The 24,596-nt window shown below is 46.0% G+C and overlaps 1 protein-coding gene across 3 annotated transcripts in view; it reads left to right on the forward strand.

The window, feature by feature from the left end:
- Pdzd2 (PDZ domain containing 2) overlaps positions 1–24,596 on the forward strand; it is a 248,168-nt gene that overhangs the window by 158,155 nt on the left and 65,417 nt on the right. For all 3 annotated transcript variants that reach the window (XM_010605415.3, XM_019204726.2, XM_033758241.1), the window contains exons 3-5: positions 394–536; positions 3,047–3,179; positions 8,078–8,233. In XM_010605415.3, coding sequence (XP_010603717.1) covers positions 394–536; positions 3,047–3,179; positions 8,078–8,233 — 432 coding nt within the window. The remainder of the gene's footprint in view (positions 1–393; positions 537–3,046; positions 3,180–8,077; positions 8,234–24,596) is intronic.

Raw genomic sequence — 24,596 nt, forward strand, 5'->3', positions numbered from 1 at the left:
TATATTAATTTTTTTTTTTTTTTTTTTTTTTTTTTTTTTTTTTTTTTGTACCGGGGATCGGCAGAAGCACTGAGCTAAGTCCCTGGCTAGAATTCATTGAAATTAAAATTCAAGTCTTCAGTTGCCACCAGCCACAGTCAGGCACTCCGTGGCCAGCTGGGGCCCGTGGCTCCGTTTTGGAAGGTACAAAGAGAATGCTTCCTTCTCTACAGCTGCGGGTTCAGCTGGGCAGCACCGCCAGCTGGAGACTTCAGTCCAACCAACAGCAGCCTTTCTTCTGCGATGTCTGTTGGCAAGTGGTGGACCCTTGGCCTGACGTGACAGCTCCGCTGTCCTGTGTCAATGCTGTGTGTCTGTCGACATCCTTCACATATGCTTGCTTTTTCTTCCAAGGAGGAAGTTGGTCGGATATGGAAGATGGAGCTGCTCAAAGAATCAGATGGGCTGGGAATTCAGGTTAGTGGAGGCCGAGGATCAAAGCGCTCACCTCACGCTATCGTTGTCACTCAAGTGAAGGAAGGAGGTGCCGCTCACAGGTGATTAGATTATTTTCCCTGCCTCCCTGCCTCCTGTCCTCCATACCCTTCCCTTGGGTGCTGGGTGCTAGTACTCTCCGCTTGGTGAAAGCCCTGATAATTATGATTCATACAGATTATACTGGAAGGAGATCAGACAAGGCAGTTCTAATTGAACATATCTCTGAGCACAGGAAGTGGCTAATTGAGAAAAGCACTCAAGATCTTCCAAACCACGAACACAGATTGGATTTCTTCTTAGGCCAGTTTTAGTTTCAAGCAAATGTCACCTATTCTAACTTTTGGGATGCTGGTACTGTGATAATATGTGGTTACTTATCAGGACTGTGCCACTAAAGATACACCACATCCTAACAGCTCCTGTAAGACTGTGACTAATTAATTGGGAAAGTGATTGGTTTTATATATGACCACAGTTCATGCATTTGTCAGGTCTATAAGGATTTCACACACACTTAATATTATGTGTGTCCACAGCACAGATACAGAAGAGGAGAAAGTGATTTCCCTATGTGACTTGAAAACAATTCATACTTAGAAGCTTGTTTTTTAATCTGAATGATCGTCTGAAGTAGGAAGAGGGCAGTGTTTATTTAGACCATGTATAGAAAGGTCATTTTGAGGATGAGGGATATAGCTATCCCAAAATATCAGGCATGCATTTTGATGCACGACTGCTTTTGTTCACACAGGCAGTCTCCTGTTTATTTCCAAGGCATAATGGGGTGTGTACATGTGTAGCATACCCACACATGTACAGTAGATATACAAAGGGATGGTTTCACTGATGAGGGAGATAATGGTCTTTCATTCAATCTAGAATTCATTCAGTCCAGGTCGCTTAGTTCTGGGGGAATATGACTGCCCAAAACAGTACTGGCCTGCCCAACATCAAGAGAGCACTTAAAATTCTATCTCGAGAGGTGCAGCTAAAGGAGCTAGAGGTATTTTGTCAAAAGAATGGAAAACTAAGAAGAGGACCTGAGCACAGACTCACAAAATGTTTCCAGCTCATCAATCCTCTAAAAGAGTAGGATGCTAATAATTAACGCAGAGATGTGATTATTTGCAATTGTCAGTCATCTGGGTGACAGTAATTATTAAAAGATTAAGACCTGAGACCATTTTGACCTAGATGAGCATTGCTGAACTCCTGAATGAATGACATATGCCTTAAGGAACTCCCATGAGGTAGTCATTTTCCTGTTAATCTTGTCTTAATTTCTAGTCTGTCTTTGACAAGTTGGCAATTGGGAAAGTCCTGTGCCCAGAGATAAGTTTTACGTGGAACTGTTCCTGTCTTATTTCCCATCAGAGCCATTTCTAATGGGTCTCATCATTTTCTTTTCATCCTTATCCTGGAGTTGTATGTCTGTCTGTCTGTCTGTCTGTCTGTCTCTGTCTCTCTGTCTGTCTCTAGGGTACATGTCTTACAAGTAGAGTGTTCTAGTTAATAACAGGAAGTGAGAGAAATGGAATTAAAGAGTGAAATAGGAAAAGGAACTAGAGATAGTCCTGGTGACATTATGGATAAGTAAGCCCAGAGAGGCTGGCTAGAACCATTGAATTCTTTGTGTCAGACTCCCTTTCCTCCCACATGATCCTCTCCTTGGTTGTCCACCCACACCCCTCCTTGAGATTCTAGCTTATTTCTCCCCTGTGATTTTCCAGGTTGCCTTCTCTAAGCATTTCAATCAGTTAATGGGGCCCTTAGCATTTCTCCACTTCACAGACTTTTAAAGAACAGAAAGCAGAGGCTCTAGGAAGTCTCATTCCTCCTGTCTTATGTAAAACCCTAAATCCATAGAAAAAACTGTGTTGTGTGCCATACAAAAAAGGAGACAGGGAACGGGAGAGGGAGAAGCTGCTGAAAACAGGAAGGTAAGGATGAAAGGAGAGAAGTTGGCTGATTCACTGAAAGAGAGCAAGGGAGAGAAAATCTACAAATTGAAGAGAATCAGAGCTGAGTGAATCTGAGAGGAAGGGAGACATTCATGAGTTCCACAGCAGCACCCTGCGTGTTGGGGAGGAGATTCAGGGTCTCTCCCCCTCATTAGATGTCCTGTCCTATATTTAGTTATTTTAGGTTCCTTTGTGGTCATGGAAGACCAGACCACTGACGGCTCAGTTGGAATCCATTGAGGGAGCCTGCCCAGTTCTCTCGTGTAGGGTGCCCCAGAGAGCCCTGACCTCCCTGGGGGAAACAGACCAGTGACAACCGTCTCCTGCCAGCCCAGTGGGACAGTAACTTAGCCATAATTTAAAGGAAACAAAGAAACAATGCTGGGCCGGGGATTTAGCTCAGTGGTGCTGCCACTGAGTTTGATCCCCCAATACCAAAAACAAAACAAAACAAGAAGGAGTCCCGTCCTAAGCTCTCTAGATGTCATTGTTTCCTCTTTCACCCAGTTGAGCTCCCTTCCGTGACCTACCCTAGCTCCCGGAAAATGACCCTTCTCTGGCCCAGAATGTCTTGACAGGGATATTTTTTCCCATCTCCATTTCCTCAGGGATGGCAGACTGTCCTTGGGCGATGAACTACTGGTGATCAATGGTCACTTACTGGTCGGGCTCTCCCATGAGGAAGCTGTGGCCATTCTTCGCTCCGCCACTGGAATGGTGCAGCTGGTGGTGGCCAGCAAGGTAGGTCGTTTGCTTTGTTAAAATCCTGTCAGTGGTGGTGGTGAGGTTAGATTGGAGTCCTCCCCATGCCACGCATAGACACGTGTGCTCACACATTTACATTGGACCATTGAAGCGGCCACAGTCCAACAGGGCAAACCCACCTGGAGAGCCTTCGCTGAGAGCATTTAATCATTTGCTGTAAGTCTTTTAACCATGTGTTTTAGACCCTTCCCCTAACACGAGGGTATGGAAAAGAAGTAATAGATCCAAGAAGGTAAGAACGTAGGGCTAAGGACGGGCAACATAGGGAAGCAGCGATTCTCCCTAGACTGACTGAAGAAATGGTTGGATGTCTGCACAGCGGGAAAGAGGGAGACATGGGGCTTGCATCTTCCAAGTCTGGAAGAGAGAAAAGCTCTGGCTGCTTTGGACAGGCCAACGCCCTGGTTCTTTCTGCCTCTGAATTTGGGAGCTGCAGGAAGTTCTGAATCCCTTGGTCTGACCACCCCCATCTTTCGCTCTCAAGTTTACACCTGGCAGTGCCCACTGGCAGAGGCTGTGATGCCAGCCACAGCGCCAGGTGCCAGCTCTTGTTGCACAGCCCAGTCTGTGCTGTCTTGCTGCCACCTCTTTGTCCTGGTTCTCTCCCTTCTCAAGATCCCGAGGCACAGAGTTCCCTGGCTGTGTGTGGCCCCTGTGTCTCCCCACCATAAAGCCCTGGAAAAGTGCTGCAGAGTCACAGCTCCCATGAGGCGAGGCTGCCCTTTCTCCCTCCCAGTCATCCCTCTGAGTGCCCTGTTCAGGAGCAAAGGAGAGAGACTGTGTGACCGAGCGATTAGAGGAGTGGAGCCAGGCTTTTCTCTGTTTCCGGCAGGAAGTGTTGGTGTGAAGCCACACATATCTTAGCCTGCCCGGCTCTGTGCCATCGCCATGACCTAATTCTTTACCTGTGAGCCCACTGCTGATTTGAACCTGGTACCTGTAGGTGTTTGTGTATTTTCCCTCTTAAATTGTAAGTTCTACTGCCAGTTTGGGGAGTACAATCGGCCCTTTATATCCACAAGTTCTGCATCTACAGTTCAACCAACCTTGGGCCCAATATAATTAGAAACAAAAACAAACAAAAATGGTTGCATTATACCGAAGATGCTCAGACTTTTCCCCTTGTCCATATTCCCTAAACAATAGCGTATAGAACTGCATAGCATTCACACTGTATGAGGTACTATTAGTCTAAAGATGAATTAATGTATACAAGAAGGTGAGCATAGGTTATATGCAAATGCTGTGCTGTTTTATGTATAGGCCTTGAACATTCTTGCTTTCTGGTACACATGAGAGGTCCAGAAACCGATCCCTCCTATTTATCAAAGAGATTATTTTGAGCTCTCTGGAAAGTGCATTCCTTTCTTTACTCATTTTACGACAAACCTTTAGTGTCTCAGGCTCCCACACGGAATTGATAGAGCCTTAGTTGAGCACCAGTAAGAAGTATGGGTCTCAGAGCCCCTGGGGGCAGGAGCAGGGCCCAGGCCCCATGTACGAGCCATTTCCTCCCCTCTCAGATCTGCCATGGGGCCCCGGGAACCTGCACACCTGTTCACCCAGAGTGCTCTGTGGGCCACGGGGCTCCTCATCAGGGATGGGGAAGGACAGCAGGCCTAGGGTCTCGTCCCTCAGCCAGCTGAACTCCCGAGGAGGGAGGCAGTTCCTCATTTTGCCTGCTGGATCGAGCATGAACGTGTTTTTGGGTCTTACACAGAGAGCCTGCTTTGGTTTGCCAGCCCTTCCCACACAGGCTGCAGCTCAGGGGCTCAGGCTTGGGCCCAGGCGTTGCACCCCATACCTCCAGACCTTCATTTCTACCTTGCCTTGTTTCTCTGGCTAGTTTGGAAGATGAGGAAGGGGGCATCTCTTCTATGTCAAGCCGTCATTCCCAAACCCAGAGAAAATACAGGATGAAAGAAAGGGGTGGAGCTAACCCAATCCAGGGTATTAGCTTCCGGATGAAGGCGAGTCTCTGATCTTGCACCCTACCTCACAGGAAGAAATAACAGACACTACATGAAGCATGCCAGGTGCTTTTACTCTCGAGGTTATTAAAAAAACAGATCCCTTGAGATAGATATGAGTTTTTTTATTCAAATCTGAATCATGAGTTGATTTGCCTGAGGTCACACAATAGTAGGCAGCAGAAGCAGGTTTTGTCCATAGTCTGCTGAGCTGCAAGGTTCGTGCTGCTTCTAAACTGAGCTTCACTAAGTAAATAAGACATAAGGGACCCTAGAGCCAATGGTGCTGAAGAAAGGTAATGTGTTCCTTGCAGAGGCTTTGACTTTGGGACACGTATAGGGGTCCTTGTAGAGCTGAGCAGCATTCAAGAGCCAGAATGAGGGTCCCTTCCAGCTCAGTCCTGGGGCCCTTGCACACCCAACCCAGACATAGAGGATCCCAGACCTTTCTCTCCTTTCTCTAGACCCCACTTATAAGCAAAAAGCAGCACAGCAGCTGCCTCTGTTCCCCTCTTCAGGCCGTGTAAGGAAAGAGAAGCACCCATTGTAGGTGCCTCTTGGCCTCTGTTCCTGTTCTTTATCCAACAAGAACAAGTGATCCACAGCCGTTGTTTTCTTCTTCCTATCTGAATGGGAGAGAGCTTCCAACTTGCTGAATATAAAGAATAATAAAAATGGAAACTTATTCTAGATAACAGTCGCCTTGTCACAGAACTTCAAGCCATTGTTTTGGACACGTGGCACTTAACTTTCTCTGCAGAGAGGGTGTCTCGAGTTTCCACACAAGCATGCTGTTTGCTTACAGCAGGAGCTGAGAGGCTTTTTGTCGAATGAGTTCAGAATATCCAAGTCCGTTCTGATATTCCTGAAAGCACCATGTGGTGGTACAGGCCTCTCCTTTGCTCTCCTTTTTTCATTCCTCGTTTTTGTTAGCAAGTAGTAAAGCTTTTTATATCAAATACAGAAAACCCAGAAAAAATACAGAGAAGTAGAAGATGAAGTTCTGATAACACTACCAGTAGTGCTACCTGTTAGCTGGTGTGTCTTCCAGCTGGGAATGGAATCAACTCCAAGAGAAAATGCTGGGGGCAGTTCCACTGGCCGGCACAGCCCTGGGAAAGCTGTGAATCTCAGCTCCGAACCTCGGGGTTTTCCTCTGTACTGCTGCCTCCAGATCTGCTCGATGAGGATGTCAGAGAGACCACAAGAGATGAAAAAGGCCCTGGGCAGGGTAGATGGTCGGTCGGTGTGAGCGCTGGGGAAATGCTTGCCTTCATGGTTAGACTCATTATTCCCATTTGTTTATGATGACCTGCATTATCGATGACGTGGCTAGTCCATATTATTTTGATCTACCTATTCCCTGAGTAGCATACTGTAAGAACCTCACCACATAGGAAGTACATTTGTGCAGCACCATTTTTCACAGCTGTGTAGTATTTTATCGTGTAGCTGCTGTACAGTTTACTCACCAGTTGGCACCTTTGGTTTTGTTAACTCTCTTCTACTAATGGTCCACCAGTTTGACATCACAGAAGAGACACGAACTTACTTTTTGTTTGGTAACTTTTTCATTTCCTTAAGGATTAACAGCGTAGTACTCAGCATTACTGGTCTAAAATGAGTAGCCTTCAACTTCCTAGAAGGTAGAAGCAGCAACAAACTAGTATCAAACATCACTGTCCACAGGTGCCAGCTCACTAGCAGTTTGTAGAGTCCACTGTTTGTGGTGGGTATTTCCCCTCTATTCCCTCTGCCCTTCAGCAGTCGGATGATTCAGGCTTTCTGAACGTTTCTTTCCCTGCGGAAATGGCCGGTGTAGGGGCTCGTGACGAGGGACCACTATTCCCTTGCTTCGACTGAGTTCAGCTCTGCAGCCCTGCACCCTCCCAGCTCTGGCTTCGTAGTTGGTAGCATTTCCCGGGACAGTACAGAGCACTTGGTGTGCCGCCTCTGCTGCTGGATTGTCGCTAGCACCTCGTGAGCTCACGTGCATCTTGAACCTGCTTTGGCCCTCATTGTACACAGAAGCCCACATAGCCTAATGTGAATGGAGTCGGATTCCATGTATTGTTGTTGACCTTTAAAAGTTGTTCAAGAGCTGCTTTCACATTATCCCGTCTTCTGGTTGGCATTTTGATTCAATAAACAATCTAATCTCTTTCTAATGAGCATATGCTAGTGAGCTGGCCAACGGGGTAGAGGATGATAGGGTGGATACTGGAGCTCTGGTTAGGCCTGGGGACACAGTAATGAGGAGAACTGGAGTCAGGTGGGAGAAACTCTCAACAAGCGAGGGAGACCGACAAGGGAAGTTACACCTGCACTGTGGGGATAAAGAATCAGCGTAGGACATGAGAGAGACAGGAGGGGTGCGTGCGATGCCTCTGGGGAGGGTCCAGGAGAGATGCTCAGGCTTTCCCCAAGCAGACGATAGTCATGAATCAAGGGTGGCCTGCACTGATGGGGGGCGCTGCTGTGGGGCAGGGGACTGCAAGGAGGATTGGAAATGACTTAAGGTGTGGGCTGCAGGGAGAATGCAGGAGGACGGCATTGAGCGTTACAGAGGGGCCAGATGTCCAAGAGGCTCACCTGCCCATGAGGGAGTTTACACAACATCTTGAAGGGGAGACCAGGCAGGCCCTTAAAGGACCAAAGTCCAGAAAGCTTGTGCTGCCTGTGGAAACATCACTCTGAGAAACCTAAATTCTTCAGGGGAAAGGAAAAGTGGTTTGGGGTATGAATTGGATGTACACATGCCCTGACATGGGCTCTGACCCCGGACATGCAGAACCTAAAGCTCATGCAGGCTTTGGAAGCCTGCAGCTCCGCTCTGTCGTGATAACTTCCAGAGCTGCTTGGTGCCGGATGATCATTTCAGGGCCTGTCCTTGTGTCCCCACAGGAAACCTCTGCGGAGGACCTCCTCAGGCTGACTTCCAAGAGCTTACCGGATCTGACCAGCTCAGTAGAGGATGTATCCTCTTGGACTGACAACGAGGACCCAGAGCCAGATGGGGAAGAGGAGGAAGGGACCGGTTCGTCTTCTGTCCAGAGAGCGGTAAGTGTGACTCAGGATTCCCCAGGCCGTTCTGCTGGAATGCTATTACCCTAAAGATACAGGTACAAGGAGCAGAGGAGAAATGCCAGAGGCAGCACAGTGGAGCTTGGGTGGGAGAAGACCACAGTGCATTCTATTTTTTTTTTCTTAGAATCCTCTAGAAGCATCTGTGAGAGTGATGCATTTCATTCAAGGGAAAAAAATATTTGTGAACAAGATAGTCATACAACTGGCTGTGGAGTTCAGTGCGGATATCAGCTTCTAGGATGCTTTATAATACATACAAGCATTTGTTTGCTCTTTCATGATAGTTTGTAAACAATTTAATGAATTTAAATTTATATTGCAAGATTTCTGGTTGAAAGTGAATTGTTAACTCAAAAACCACTTGGAAAAATATATAGAATACTTCATCCAATTTTAATCAAACCCCAGGGTGCCGCACCCAGCACATTGTATTGTGTATTTCTCTCGGGCTCCCTGGTTCTCAGTTAGTGGCACTTTGGGCAAAAAAATACATCTCATCATATTTAAGGGGAAAAAAGTTTTTCCCTTTTTCTTTCTGGAGTTGTGGCCTGCACAGAGGCGTCACATTGTAAATATCACAAACTTTTCTGTTTATTATAGCGGTTTCTGGAGGTTGGCAGTGAAGAGTTTCCCCTAACAAAATTGGTATGATGATTTTCTAGTAACGGAAGGGAAGCACCTTAAAGAAGAGTTGTTTCCAATCTGCCCATGGCATTCTGTGGACCCAGGTTTGATTTCAAACATTTCGTCAGCTGCTTTTCCCTCACAGGAGAGTATCTCAGAAGGCCGAGCTATGAAAGCAGTTACCGGAGCTGGATGAATGAGGGGGAGGTGTAAAACATCTGCGTGATTATTGCTATCTCTGTGCTATGACATGTTCGGTGGCTGTCCTTTGATTTTAAGTGACGGCAGAGACCTCCTGGCCTACACTTCCCCGAGACCAACTCCTGCTTGCTTCTCAGGCCTCTCTGCTCTAGGTTTACCACCAGGTCTAAGCACCTGCCACACTGTGCTTCCCCATGTCATTCATGGTGGCTGCACATTCTCCTGAAGCAGGACCTTTACACGTGCCTTTCTGTCTACGGAATGCTGTTTACGTAGCTGACTCATATTCATCTTTCGCATCCCACGGTGTCACTTCCTCAGACAAATTTGACCTGAATGCCCTGCCTAGGCCAAGCCTCCCCACTCTTACACTGCAGCATTGCAGTGCCTCCTGTGAGTTACAGATGTGTTCAATTAAGTGTGTCTCTCCCTGCCTGGTATGAACTCCTGGAGGCAGCGAGTGTGCCTGGGATCTGTAGGATGTAGACAGGACATCTGATTGTTGAGTGATTAAAAAAACAAACAAACATTTAGAGCAGGGCTGGCAGCGCAGGCCCAAGCGTGGTAGCAGCTCATGCACAGCACCCCCAGGAGACAGGGTTTAAAACACCACACGCTGGACGTGACAGCTCACGCCTGTAATCCCAGCACTTGGGAGGCTGAGGCAGGAAGATAACAAGTCTGAGTCCAGCCCAGGAAACTTAGTGACTTAGCATGACTCTGTTTCAAAATAAAAAATGAAAAAAGCCTGGGAATGTAGCTCAGTGGGAAGTCCCTGGATACTGTCACCGGGGTGGCAGGCCACAAAGAGCAAGTATTCACTGAATCCCTATTTGCTAGGCTCTGTGCTAGACCCAGGAAATAATACAAAATGGTAACAAAAGCTAACTAGGTTTACCAGCCACCAAGTTTTGTGGTTATTCCCCTGACCCACCGCTGACCACAGCACCGCAGACTCAAATGACCTGGGGTGACCCCCACTTTCTGGTTTCCATGACCTACAGGGATACTTCTGGGTTCAGCCTTGAACAGCCAAGCATTGTGAGTCTGTTTTCCCTCTGCTTTCTCCCTCGACTGTCCGCCCAGCCTTCAGGGCCAAAGTCTCTTCCTCTGACCTTCTTCCCCTTGACCTCAGCAGCCCGGGACTTGGTCCGCGCTGGGTCCCAGGGGTGGCATGCGTAGCCTTGCAGCCCTGACTTCCCAGCACAGCGCAAGTCCAGGCTCTTGCCTGTTCCAGCCCTGTGTCCCCGCTGGCAGCCAGCCCAGGGTACCCCCTGCCTTGGTCCCTGCCCAGCACGGTCGGGACGTTCGCCCCAGCTCAGCACAGTACCCGGGTCCTCCCAGGGCGCCCTAGTGGAGCCAGGGAGGGAGGCTCGAGGGACCACACATCAGGCCCCTCTGCCGAAGCTGGCCACAGCATGCAGCACAGGGGGTGTTTGTGGGGAGTCACAGGCGCGCCAGTTCTTCACATTTCTTAAATCATGTCCTTTTGCAGAAACTTCTAAGGAATTACTTAATTGTCTGGGAATTTTTATACTAAATGTCACTCTAATAAGTGACCCATTATACATATTCAGTATATTCCATGTTACATATTTTACTTAAATTATACTTTAAACTTAGAATTTTTGTAAAGTTGCCTTTTATGAATTTATTGCCATTTAAATTATTACATATAACTTTCAGTTTTTTCTGACTACAAAAGTAGCATTTTGCTATGTAAATGTTTTTGACCGAGAAAACAAAAAGAAGAAAAACAACCACAAGGCAATATAGAATCCTACTATTCAAAGATAGCTATTTTCAGCATTTTGCTATGACTTTCTAATTGAATTGTTTATCTCGTCAGTACTGGAAATTGAACCTAGACCCATTCCACTGACGTATAATCCCAGGCCCTTTTAAAATTTTTTAATTTTCAGACAAGGATTTGCTAAGGTGCCTAGCTGGGCTCAAACCAGCTATCCTCCCACCTCAGCTTTCTATACTACGATTATAGGTGGATGCCATTGCACCCAGCTGAATATTTTTGCCTTAAGCCTCCTCTCTGTATTTTTACCTTACGTAACCTTATAAAAACATGCTACAAAATGTGCTACCACCTGTGTGACACAGTCCTGGACGTCTCCCTGTGTCAAGTCTTCTGAAGCATGATTTATCACGGCAGATAATTCCATAACATTGGAAGTGCTCGAATGCACGTCACCAGTTTACATTGTTATAGGAGTGCACAGTTTTTTCCAAATGATAAGGGATTTTGTAACTAACATCTTTACCTATACATTTTTCGTTTTGTTTTGTTTTGTTTGAGACAGGGTCTCACTATGTAGTTGAAACTGACCTGGAACTTACTATCTAGCCCAGGTCTTGAACTCACAGCAATCCTCCTGCCTCAGTCTCCCAAGTGCTGGGATTAGAGGCATTCGCCGCCATGCCCAGCATGTACATATTTTTTATGGTTTGCCCATCAGCTTCTAGCAGAATTGCTATGTTTTCACCGGGGAGGTAATGCTCGCTGACACCTGTAACGTGGCCGGTTCTCATCATCACCAGTAACTTTATCTTTAAAAGGTTGACCAGTTAATCACACGTTGTTTTAGGTTTTATCCCTGTACCTTTTCCCAAAGGTATTTGAATTCTGTCATAACACACTTGACTTGGGAAACTTCACATTGCCTTGAAGGAGAAGTAACAGAAGCCAGCAGCATTTCCCCACGAGGACACACGTTGTCAGGGCTGTATTCTGGGCTTCTGCCATGCCATGCCCAGCTGGTGTGAACGAATCATGTACCCGTTGTCGTCAGTGGGAACACTGGAAAAGATCCTCTCTCCACACCCCTGCTGCCCCACCCCACAGAAGAGAGGGCACCAAGGTTTCTCGCCTGGCCTGTCCCCTGGGCCTGAACACCCGTCGTTTCCTGCGGAGCCCCTTGAGCTCTGGTTTCAGCTTGGGCTGGAGACAGCCCTTTCAGGTGCAGGGACTGTGTATCTGAGCCTGCCCTGCAATGCTGTATAAAAGAGCTGTGCAACTACTTATTGAAACAAACAAACAGTTTGTTTCTAGTTCGATGTTCGCCATCCAGGACTCTTGCTTTATAATTTTTTAAAACTAAAGAACTACCCAAATTAAAATCCTGGTACCATTCTAATCAAGTTACAAAGCCCTCGATTTCAAGGCTGATGATGATGCTGATGGTGAAACCTGCTGCCTGGTTCCACTCAGACACTGACTGTTTGGCACCTGCAACTCAGGGTGTGCTCTGAGCGCTTTGCTTGGGCAAACGTAATATAAATGCTAAGCATCTGCTGTGAGTGCTCTTGTGATTTATTTTCCAGGGCTGCAATAAACAACAATGAGATTTTTCCTTCCCCAAACCCTACCTCTGCTTAGAATAAAACCATATGGAGAATATCAAGTTTGAAGAGTAAAAGCAGGACAGGAGGAGATAGGAATAAGGGTGAAAGCCATGAGTATCTGCCTAATCACCATCCTTCTCGTTGGAGCTGACTTCGGTGATGGGATTTGTTCTCCACCACCTGCTCCTGTTGCCACCACATCCAGGATGAAGGTCTACAGATTTCATCTCTAAGTCCAGCCCCCAGCTCCACTCTGCCTGTGGTCCTAGACCACCACATGGCGTCCTTGCTGGGAGTCTCTCCTCTCCACCTCGTCCTCTGCTCTGCAGTGACAAAATCTTCAATGAGAATCTGGCTGTGTCACTTACGTGTTCAGTGTAATTCAATGACTTGGTCACCCTGAGATTAAAGCTCCAGTTTCTTCATGTAGAATATAGTCAGCTCTCTGTATCTGTGGTTCTTCATCAGCAGGTTCCACCAACCAGTATCTGTGTGTGTGTGTGTGTGTGTGTGTGTGTGTGTGCGCGCGCGCGCGCGTGCTGTCTGTCTGTGGTAGTGGGGTGTTTGAGCTGGGCCTTTGCACTGAACTGCATCCCCAGCCCTTTTCTATTTTTATTTCTATTTTCTAATTTTGTGACGGAATCTTGGTAAGTCACTAAATTGCTTGGGCTTGCGATCCCCCGCCTCAGCTTCCCAGAGTGCTGAGATTACAGGTGCATGCCACCACACCTGGCCATTGGAAATGCTTGAGCGGAAAAGTTCATCTGTTCTAATTATATCCAGGCTTTTCTTCTTTTCATTATCCCCTAAACGTTACAGTGTGACAGCAACTTACCTAGCATTTACATGTGATAAGTAATCTAAAGTATATGGGATTATATTTATAGTTTCTGTGCAAATCTTAAGACGTCCGAGAATCTGTGGTATCCAAGGGAGGACCCTGGAACCAATTTCCCCACCAACACCACGAGACGGCAGCCCTGTCCCCAGGCTGGCTGCACTGCCTTTTCTCCCTGCACACATGTGCATGCACACCTCCTCCTGGTGAGCACTGTGAGCTCTGAACTCCCCCGGTGCTCTAAGACTCCCCACTTTGTGCCTTTGCAACCGCTCTTCTTCCTACCTGAATGGGATCCTTCACTTTGTCATCCAGCGAAGTCCTTGGCAACAAATGTTGCCCCACCCCTAAATAAACCTTTCCCTACCCCCTCTCTGCCAAGGGTTGTGTCATCTATGCTCTCCTCTTGCACAGCTTGTGGTATTTTCATCAGCGTGCATAAATTATTTTTTTATTGCTCTGTCTTCCTCATTAGACATAAACATTTTAAGGGCGAGAACCACGATGCTGTAAGCATCTCTACCCCCAGTACCTAGTACTATACTTGAAATATAGCAAGGGATTGAAGGTGAGGATGGATTCTCCTGTGATCCTCCTGTCATCCCTTAACCACTGCCTACCCTTCCCTTAAAACCTGGCTGGTTCTCTTGGGTCCCTGAGCCTCTGACTTGTGTATAACTCTTGTCTCCTGCATGTACCCTCCCTGAGCTCCTGCCCATCTCCCTTCAGAGGCTTTGGGCCGGTGTCACCTCTACCCAGTAAGATTTCAGCCCTTTGGGACACTGCAGCTGACTAGGTCTGGCCTTGCCACCCGATGGAGAATGAGGAGCAGCCTCTCTCTTCTGGCTGGGGCAGGGAGCAGCTGAGTGTGGAAGCTCATAGCCAGTCTCCGCCCTGCTGTGTGCGGAGAGCTGCCTGGGAGCACGGAGCACACTGGTTATAATGGGAGTAATGGAAACTGCTTTGAGGCATTGTCCACATGCCCTCCTGTCAGGTTGTCTGAGCACTGCCTTCCTCTCAAAGACTAGAAAAAAGTTACCTGTGGAGTCTCTCTCTGCTGCTTGAAACACCTTCAGTCATCTCTCCCTAACCTGTGAAGAAGCCCTATTTCCCTGGCACTTGGCACCTGCTCTTCTCTTTATTGACTGTTTATTCTTTGAGAAAGGAAAGAAAATTCCTAAAATTTTTAATTTTTGAAGTTAGCTGTAGCTCCTGGGGCTACGTTGTAGTCAGTACGTACTTGGTGTGTATTTTATCATAGTTATTATTATTGTTATTACTATTGTTGTTATTATTATTATTATAAAGATGTCTGTAGATGGTTCTCAAAGTGTGGTCCCTGGGCGAGCAGCATGAATCTCACCTGGGGACTTGATACAGATACACGTCCTTGGGTCCCAGCCCAGAACTGACGAGTCAGAAACTCGTAGGGAAGTGTCCAGTGGTGTGTTTCTGATGAACCATTCAGGTGATTTGGATTCTGGCTGGGGTTTGAGAAATCCTACTGTAGAGGCTTCTGAGAAAATGAATGGCATATGCATAATAATGACTGACTTCAAAAATGTATGCTCCATCCCAAGTACACAAGATACATCTCATCTGAGGAAAAATGAGATCATCTTTCAGAAGGAAAGATCCATGTTCTATCCGTGCGAGAGAGTGGCTCTCTTTAAAGGAAAGAGAAAAATTTCAGTGAAACAGGGCATGACATGATTGGGAGCCTGTCTCCCTTTTTATATTTTAAACAAAAACTTTAAAACAACAAAAAAAATGGAAATAGCAGTTGACCGCCAAATCTGCAACTGTCGCAGCTCAGCTAGGAAGAGTGTTTCACACATCCATCAGACCTGTATCTGGCTTCCTTTGGCATCAGGGACTCAGTGCTGGTGTTTCTGCAGTCACAAGTTTGGGTCAAATCTTGGGGAGCCTTTGGGTGCCTGGGATTTGGGAAAGAAAAGACCCATCTCTTTAAAGAAGAGTATGGCTGGACCTTGAGATCCTGTAAGTCTGACACAGGTTTGACTCTTTGTACGTTGCTGAAACAGTTGTAGGGACAAGGACCTGACAGTTGGTCTTCTCCAGGCAAGAGGTTAAGCCTCTAGAAGTAAGTGAGGGCCTCTTATATTTGATTTGGGTTGAAGAAGTGGGGAAATATCTATTCTAATATTTTTGGAAGTGTCTGGACACTGGAGAGTTTTATCCCAGTATCTGAAAGTGTCATTTCTGGTTGATTAAAGCCACCCCTGCATGGAAAACAAATTTTTTTCTTTGGAGCCCAAGCTGGAATTTTAGGCTGAATCAAACTTAGAATCTTATACAAAGAACAGTCAGCACCAAGTGCCTAAAAATATTAAAACAGAAAGGTGCACTCACTGTCTGACTGGAAATCAGGTTCACAGAGTGAAACTATTACTGCAGAGAAACTATCAAAGGCACCGGGCTCCCTGAGCCTTTGGAAGGAGAGCGAATGTTCTTTCCCTAAAGCCTGGAGGATAGTGTTAAGCTGCTTCAGAGGGCAGCAATAGGTGGTGCTGTGCTCCTCAGAAATCCTCCAGACCCAGGGCTGTTGTAGTCTCTGCTTGGAAATTCCCGTTCCACTCTTCTCTCGAGGCATTGTGACTCGTCAGAGTTCTCCTCTTCCAGGAACTCTGCCACAGGCCAAGCATGAGATCCACTCTGCCCTGTATTGCCCTTCATGGCCCTTAACACAGATTTTAATGTCACAGTTTCTCGTTCATGTGACAGTGTACTTAAGATCATCTTTAGTGAAGGACCCATGGGAGCAGAAACTGTGCCAGGTGTCTCACTCTGCTACCCTAGGAGCTCCGTGTACACTGCATATGTGCAGGACATAGAGGGATGGTGGACAGGTGCGTGGTTGATGTACTCTCTTACATTCCCACAATGTCCCCTGCATTCCTCTCATCATAAAGTTTGATCAGTTTCCATTGACTTTTATATTCCCAGGATATCTTGACTAGTTTGAAATGGGCATGGTACATAATAGGTGTTCATTGTTTGTATCCTGAAACTAGAAAAACGTTTCTGCTTCTCTCACCATTCTGGGAATTTGAAGAATTAGTGGGACAAAGATAATTTTTTTCCATTTACAGCATTGTGAAAACACAGCATATACCATCCCTTAAAATAGGATATTTATGGGAGCACCTCATTCATAAATAAGTCAATTCTTATTTTTTATTTGGTTAAGGGTAAAGCAAGCCAGTAGGGAATTGGGGACTCGGTTTTTAATAAATCCACAATGACACGGGATTAAATGTCTCAGTGGGAGCTGGCAAAGTAACAAGTAGAGCATAGGCGAAAAGACTTGCCAAAAATGGCACCAAGGGAAAGGTCCCTTGAGCTGCAAGAGTCGAGGATGTGGATGCTGGTAAATGGGACCGTAAGGCTTCTGAGCTCTGAGGAACTTTGGGAATTAGCTGGCCTAAACTTTGCTCTTCACACTAGAAACCCTTGATGAGAGAGAAGACTGCTGAGCTTGATAGCAAACTTGTTCCCCTAGAAAACTCACTGTATGGCTCCGAGAAACTATGAGGGAAAACACAAAGGAAGAGGAAGAAAAGATGGAGGCATCAAGAAAAGAGTTTACAAAAGTGCAAGAAGCATCAGCATGCACAGACATGGAAACGTGTGCGGGGTTTGCTCCCTCTGTCCATCTCCTGACAGGAAGCCAGCACTCAAGCTGATGGCCCGAGAGGCCCTTCCTGCAGATCTGTGTGGGGCGAGGCCCAGGAGTCCGTGTTGGGAGAGGCTTCCACATGACTCCGATGCTCACCCAGAGCGTAAAAGGTCAAAGTGGCAGGGACCCGAACAGCCTCCTGGTAGGGGCCAGGTGGAGTCCTGAGACCTTTGTATGCACAGCTTTGAGATAAGAGGACATTTTAGTGCCCAGCTGCCTGCCTTCCTTCTGCAGTTTGGGGACCTGAGGGATGAAGACAAGGGGTTTATGGTGCGCATGGGAGACCTGGAAGTGCAGATGCCTGACCTACTCCAGATCCTTCTGGGCAGGATGTGCGGGATCGTCCCATACTCATTGCCTTTCTAGACAGCCGCTGCTTATACAGAAGCTGGTGCCATCGATTCAGAAACTATTATTCCAGCACCGAGCTGATTCACAAGTCCACAAGTTGTACATTTTTCTCCACAGTGCCCTGCCCGGTGAACATAGGTCTTGACCCACTTTGATGTTTTATAAGCAACACTTCAGCCTACACAGGGCAGGTGAGGTTGCGTGAAACTCTATGCAGTGTGCAGAATCACCTGAACAAGATGAGAAAGAAAAGGTTGCAATTATTGCTGGTCTAAGAAAATAAGATTTAAATTTGGGGGTGGCTTTTCTGTGGTTTGGTTTCACTCTTAAGGAGATAAAGTGATTAGTTAAATGGGTGAGAGAAAAAAAAGATAATTATTTGGCCAGAATGAATTGCCTGGAAAACTGCTGATGTTTGAAGTAGGCTCATTCTCGTGGCATGTTTTCAGGGACCTGTTCCAACTTGCTACCTGACGCTGTGCTACATTTTCACCCATGCAGTTTGCAGCTCCCAAGGAAGCCGAGTGTGTGGTGTGTGCATAAAAAAGCAAATATTTTATTCCACTCAGAGTCTGTAGTGCAGGGGTCTCCCAAGTGGAGTGGGCACACCCAGAGCGGAAGTCAGATGGTCTCTGGGAGTGTGGGAAGAAAATAGGAGAACTTGTGTAGATCTTGTCTTGTTTTTAGACTGCTTTGTGTTCTACAGTGCAGGTAGACATTAGCCGAAGAGTGTAGGTTTGTAATTTATGAATCTCTGTTGGGTGCCATCAGTGGCTTCCCAGTCTAGAAAGGCTGCCATCATAGTGTGGAACATTAGGAAATCCAGCTGAAGAAATCCTCTCCATAGGCAATCAACTTTTTTTTTAATTCCTTCAAATTTTAGTGAAAATAAAACATGGACTATAGGAGCACATGACAGTTTCTCTGCCCTAAAGTTTTAACTTCTTTAATGAAAATAATATACTGTCGAAGTCATAGTGACTTTATCACTTCAGGTAAATTGCTTCCTGTCTTTCTTTGCTCTTTCCCTTTCTACACACTTTCCTGTTATTAATCCACCCCTTAATTTAAGTCCACATTTCCCTGGGGGTTTAAATCTGTGGTCCACACATTGAAATGTAGAGTGGAATACGTTAAGACTTAAAGGATAGTGGTGATTCAGAATGAAACCAAAATCAAAATTCCTTCAGCCACAGTCAAAACGATGGCTATAAATACAAGGGGGAAACAGCACAACATGACCTGTTTGTGCAGTATATATAAGAATATAACTTTCTTGATGAGCTTCACAGAGCCCTTAGGTATGAAAACCCTTGAGATGGCTGTTTTCTGAGACCTCCAGGGAAAGTAATGGTGGCCCACAGTGAGAATCCTACGTGAAGATAAACACTAGGATCCCTCTTTGTTTCCATTCTAGTTATTGTGCTGACTGACGATGCCTACTTGGGTTTGGTCAGTGAGTATTCCATGCCTCGTGTAAGGGCTCCTTGTGTCTGAATGATTTGGAGTTTCTTGATGTTCTTCTCACGCTTGCCACTTTTATGCAGTATGGTAGCACAGAGCCTGGGAAATCAAAACAAAGCGAAACAAGGGGTCAGGAGTTCCCCTCTGGAATCTAGGACAGAAATTTCTCAAAGAAACACAACTATGTAAGACCAGTAGAACTCTCCCTGCCCTATCCCCTGGCATTTCTGTTTGCTTGCTTAGCTTTTTGCTGCTTGCCTGCTAGGTTTTGCCTGCCTAGCCTTTATGTAAGTACTATTTTACCTCCCTAGATAACATTTGCAGGAAAACAAGACCGTGATCCTTGCTGTTGCTCCTTCGCTGAGAATTCCCTCCCTTCCTGGACAATCAAGCTTTAGAGCCTCTCATTCCTGAGGCCTTTCCCAGTTACTCCAGCCTTGTGTCACCTCTACTTTATCTGATTGTAAATTTTATTTCTCAGATTTTAAAATCAGAATGTCAGTTCCTGATTTATAAGTAGACAGATGTTTACAAAATTGTATTGATATAGCTCATGTTTGGATATTTGAATTACCTGCCCCCCTTAAATCTCTTTGCTTAATACTTGGGAATTCTCTTTCAAGCTAAGAGGAGCAAAGAGGTGGCCTGAATGTCAGCAACCCAGCCTTCCTCTTCGGCTCCAGGGTAGACAAGTGTGATTCTCCACAGCTCTCTTCCTGTGGACCACATACAACCACTGAAGTTTATAACTCGGCCCTGCAGGTGCCTGCAACCAAGCCATACTGTGAGTCACCCCTGCTTTCCAGCCAGCTTGGCTCCTCTGCACGCCAAGCTCCGTGTGGTGCCTTCTTCCTCTCTTACAGCATTTACTGTATTCCAAACAAACTTCTGTTATTTCTACATTTTTCATATTCCCCTCTCTTGCATAATAAATCTTTAGGAGCCATATGCTATATTGATCCAGAGTGAGGCAAAAATCTAATTATTCTCCAGGGACCAGGAAGGGCTCAGTGGATGGAGTAGTATTTCACGCCCTGTAGGTTTTCCCCTGGAGCACCCACCAAAAATAGTTCCCATTCTGGGACAGAAGAATTACATGTATAGTAGTCCACAAAAAAGGAAATATTAAGGGCTGTTCAAAGGTCAACCAAAAGTCGACCAAGGACACATGGTCACCCTGTGCTTTTCGGTCCAAACTAAGGAACTGTGACTTCTCTTATGAGGAATGGGTCACGCTGGTAGCTTCTCTGCTGAGTGATTGGCTCAGAGCTTCTGTGTTAGGGTTACTGAGGTGTTGGGGCAGAGACAGGCAGGGCAGGAAGGATGGATGTGGAGGCCTTTGCTGACCCCCACTGAGGATGAACCAGAGCTTGTGCCATAGGAGAGGAGGTCCCGGGGCTTGGGCAGTATGAGTGGGGGAGGAAGGGGACAGAGCCCTCCTGCTAATGCTGGTGCTGGGTGCTGGTAGCAAAGGTTCTTTAATGTGGAAGGAGAAGGATAAAAAATATCCTTCCCTGTTTTTGTTTTGTTTTGTTTTCCTGATGGTAGGACTGATCCTAAGCAATATTCGGAATGAGGTTCTGTTTACCTGTGAACCTCTAGCCTTCTATCACCACCTCCTCCTCACCTATTGGTCCCTTTCCTCCTCACAGGTTTCCAGGAGCCTGGTACCCTCCAGCTGGTCTACTTTCACCCTCTGAGGGCTCTGCAGAATCCCCCATCCTCTGAGAGGTTCCAGACTCTCAATCAACCTCTTCTTCCTTCTTGAGCCATTTTTCTCTCCCTTTACCACCACCAATACCAACACAAAACAACAAGGAGCACAAATCCTTTTCACTCCTCCCAAACTGTGTGTTTGTTATCAAGGCACCTGATCTAAAATCAATTTAAGTGACATCGAGTAATCCTGTAACACCCAGTCAAGTTATGTGAATTTTAAAAATAGAATCCTTGTTATTTCAAACGACTCTCTTACCAGTACCATTTAAAAATGAAATGTAAAGATAAAATCAGGCAGCTGGATGACAAGGATGTTTTGGGAGGAAATACCATGGTAGATCTGTAAGTTCCTCCCCTTCACTTGTTATGTTTTCTAAAAATGCTCTTGTTTCTTGGCACTGAATTTGGGTGGGGAGTTGGGTAGGGCTGGTGTAAACCCTTCCTATGAATGAGGTATCGGCAACTAGAAAGACCAAGTGGCATACAAGTCAGGCTTTGCTCACCAAATGGTCTCTGTTGCTCAACTCTGCCTTTGAGGTTCCAAAGCAGCCATAGGCAGTAAGAAACTAGTGGGCAAGACTGGTGTCCCAATACAACATTAAAAAACCTAGTAAAGTTGGTTTACTTGGTCCAGGTGGGCCAATTTCTAGGCAGAAATTTGCAGAGCCTACTATGGGTGATCATTGGTGAGCTTAGGATGACCTCTATGTTTGTTTTCTTGTGAGATCCTTAAAGAAGTACATGCTCTTAGAAATATATCTGTCAAGCAGTGTGAACTCAGTACCACTCCTGGAATTAAATAATTCTGCAAGCAGCTCATGTTCTCAAAGGCAGTCAAAGGCTGTAAGGTCCTGCCCAGAACCTAACAGCGGGACAAAATGGAACCGTGAGGATCCCATCCTCTTACTCTCTCTCTAAAACCTGTCAACGGTGTGCCCAGTTAGAACGACCTGTTTCTGTAACAATGGGCCAGTGAAGAGTGTGACACTTGCTCTAAAAGATTCATATAGGAAAGCGTTTGTATGGAATATGGTGTGTGAACTGGATTGAGTCAGCGACTGAGCTAGGTTGTTTCTCAAGTCATTCTTACCTTCCTGTTTTCTTCTTTTCTATAGGGGGTGTGTGTATGTGTGTATGCAAGTGCACGTAATAGAGATTAAACCCATCGTCTCCTGCCTGCTAGGCACATGCTCTACCCCTGAGCTACACCTTCAGCCCATGCTTTTCTCTTCCTTTTAGCAGCAGTTTCACTTCTACTTTATGTGTCTTAAGATTTTCCTGTATACGCATATGTATGCACATTCTTCACTCTCACACACACACACACACACACACACACACACACACACACACACACACCCTGATTTTGTCATCGTGGAGATTGGCGCAAAGCATATCACAGAGCTGCTCCCAGTGATCTGTCAGTGTGGGTGAACCTGGCAGCCAGTTTATACTGAAAACTGGGTTTCCATGTGGGTTTTCATTCTCAAACCCAAAGAAGAGCCCCAGGTGCCCAAATTTGCTTATCTGCTAGGTTATGGGGACAGCGAGAGTGAGGAGGCCCTGCTTCACTGAGAATGTCTGAATTTGCCATTCCTCTGTTTGAAATCTGTCCCGAGGGAGGGCATACACAGGCTTCCCTCTGACATCCTGTTATGGTCAAAGAACTGAGAGTCCCTAAAGAACACTGCTATCTTCAGGAAGAAGGCACAAACCCGCCATGAGAGGTCAGGGGCTAATGACTGATCACGTTCCTCAGGCCTTTAAGGTGATCACTTCACCTCAACTTTCTAAGCAAACGAGAGATGTTTAATTTGTACGTATAAAAATCATCTAGATAATCCCCACCAAAATCCCTGAATCCCTCTCAGATTGGGGGTGATGAATGGGAGGAAACTGGAGACGGGCTCCAACAGAACAAGGGCTGTATTATTTCATCAGCAGAGCCACAGCCATGGCGTCTCCCCCGGCTGCGTCTGACAAGCTCTGTGTGCCCACGGTCTGCGTGTACCAGAGCCGGCAGCAGGCTGGCGGGTCTTCCTTTCCAGTTTTACCATTTTCCTCTTCAGTCCTGAGTTACTCTCCTCATGGGGAAGCAGTAGGCCCTGTGTAGTGGTAGCTTTGTGTTTTAATTTCTGCATGCAATTTGCAGGCTTTTTGCCACTTTGTGCTAATTTATTACTGTTCTGATTCCCTCTCTCTGAATGGTTATTCATTTCTAGCCCAGGCCTCTCTGATGGACATCTGGTTCTCTTTGGGTCACTCAAACATCTGCCCCGGAGATTTGGAAAATGAGCTTCCTTTGGCAGCCTAAAAATAATCTCAGTGTGACTGAAGCATTAAAGGAAAATCATCACGCTCTACTGTCCTGTGGACACTGACTAGGGGAGTGAGCCAACGAAGCTTCCTGGGGATTTGGAGCCCGGTATCTTCTGTTGCATCTGCAGATTGTGTGTGTGTGTGTGTGTGTGCGTTAAGTGCTGGGAACCATAAAAACATAATGTGAGCTGCATGCAGCCAGTCCTCCCAAAGTTTTCCTTGGGACTAGATATGCTTGTGCAATGGAAATAGTTGGAGATAAAAGCCATGCTTTGCATGGTTTATTTGTACGGCCTCAGGAGTTAGCTGAGAGAGACAGATGCTGCTTAGGATTTAAACATCAGATTAGTCACTGCATATTCAAGGAGAACTCATAAATGCTTTGAACAGCAGTTATGGGACATTTCCAATGGCTGGACTTTTAGCTTGAACCCAGGAGCTTGTCTCCTGGGAAATGATGGTTTGCTTCCTACTTCCACAAAACTGAACTTTGCCAGAAGCTAAAACTCAGTCCCTGTGGTCTTTCTCATCCAGAAGTACAGCTCTTCAGAAGTTCTGCAGTAATATAAAATGTCAACATAATAATGATAATTAAGTAAATGCCAACAAATTTAAATCCCCAAGCAGGTCATAATCCAAAGACGTTAAAATCTGAAGTAATTAACATCCAAACTTTCCTTGACCTTTTGAGTTTAAAAAAAAAAAAGCATTTAATAGTCTCCTTTGATCTCGTCTATGTCTCACTTGCTGTATCCACACTTTGGAGAGTCTTGATACTGGTGCTGACAGAGACTTCTTCAGCATCTGCAGCCTGGCTGTTCCAGTGGAACACATTTGGTTTCTTAGAGCTCCAAGAAAGTTGAATTTGTTTGATGGAAACCCTCTCTCAGGCTGTGCTTTCTAGTGACTTAGAATAAATGGGCCACTGTGGTATCAAAACTGTATCCCTATGTTCTGCTCATTTAGAAAAACAAGCCAAATTATAACTGCTAGACAGTTGTCCCAGGCAACATTTTGTTCCTGGAATGTGACTTAATTCTTCCAGAGATAATGTTAAAACCTGTAAAGGAAGAAAAAAGAACAGTGAGATTTTACACAACAGTAGGTCCCTGACTTACAGACGTGTTCCACTCCAGAGGAATACTTGTAAGTCAAGTTCATTAGTGATCTGGCAAAGTGAGTCTTACAGAGTATACCTGTGAAAGTTCGCAACTCACATGTTCCTAAGTCAGGGACTTACTGTATATGTAAAGTGTCTTCTGGCAGAATAACATGAGATTCCTGGCTTAAAGACAAATGACTTTATTACTCATGGCACATCAACTGGATTTTAGCTTTTTCTAGTCTCCATTTAGGATTTGATCCCAGTTTAGAACCTTGTGTTCAGATCATTTTCATTAGCCCCCCCAAGTCCTGCAGCAGTGGCACGGGGGTCAGGTGGATGACTCACTGTGGTTATGCATCACTGCTGAGAAACCCCGACCATAGGCACCTTCAGTCTTACAATAGGCTGTGAGCAAGTCTGACTAACCTTTGCTCCTCAGAGAGGCGCATTATCTTCCTTATGCTGGACAGTAAACAAACATGCATTCCTCTGGGGAGACTATCCCCAACTTTCAAGGCTGTTCACTCTGTGAACTCTGGAAAAGATAAGGAACAGGGTGGGGTGAACAGCCAGTGCCTGTGCTCGGGAGCCATGCAGAAGTACGAGAGCCCTGGAGAATCATCTCCCCACTCCCAGTAGCAGAGATTCTCAGTAATAT

This window comes from Fukomys damarensis, unplaced genomic scaffold (assembly GCF_012274545.1).
Source record: "Fukomys damarensis isolate Sample0158 unplaced genomic scaffold, DMR_v1.0_HiC HiC_scaffold_1, whole genome shotgun sequence".
Classification (NCBI taxonomy): Eukaryota; Metazoa; Chordata; class Mammalia; order Rodentia; family Bathyergidae; genus Fukomys; species Fukomys damarensis.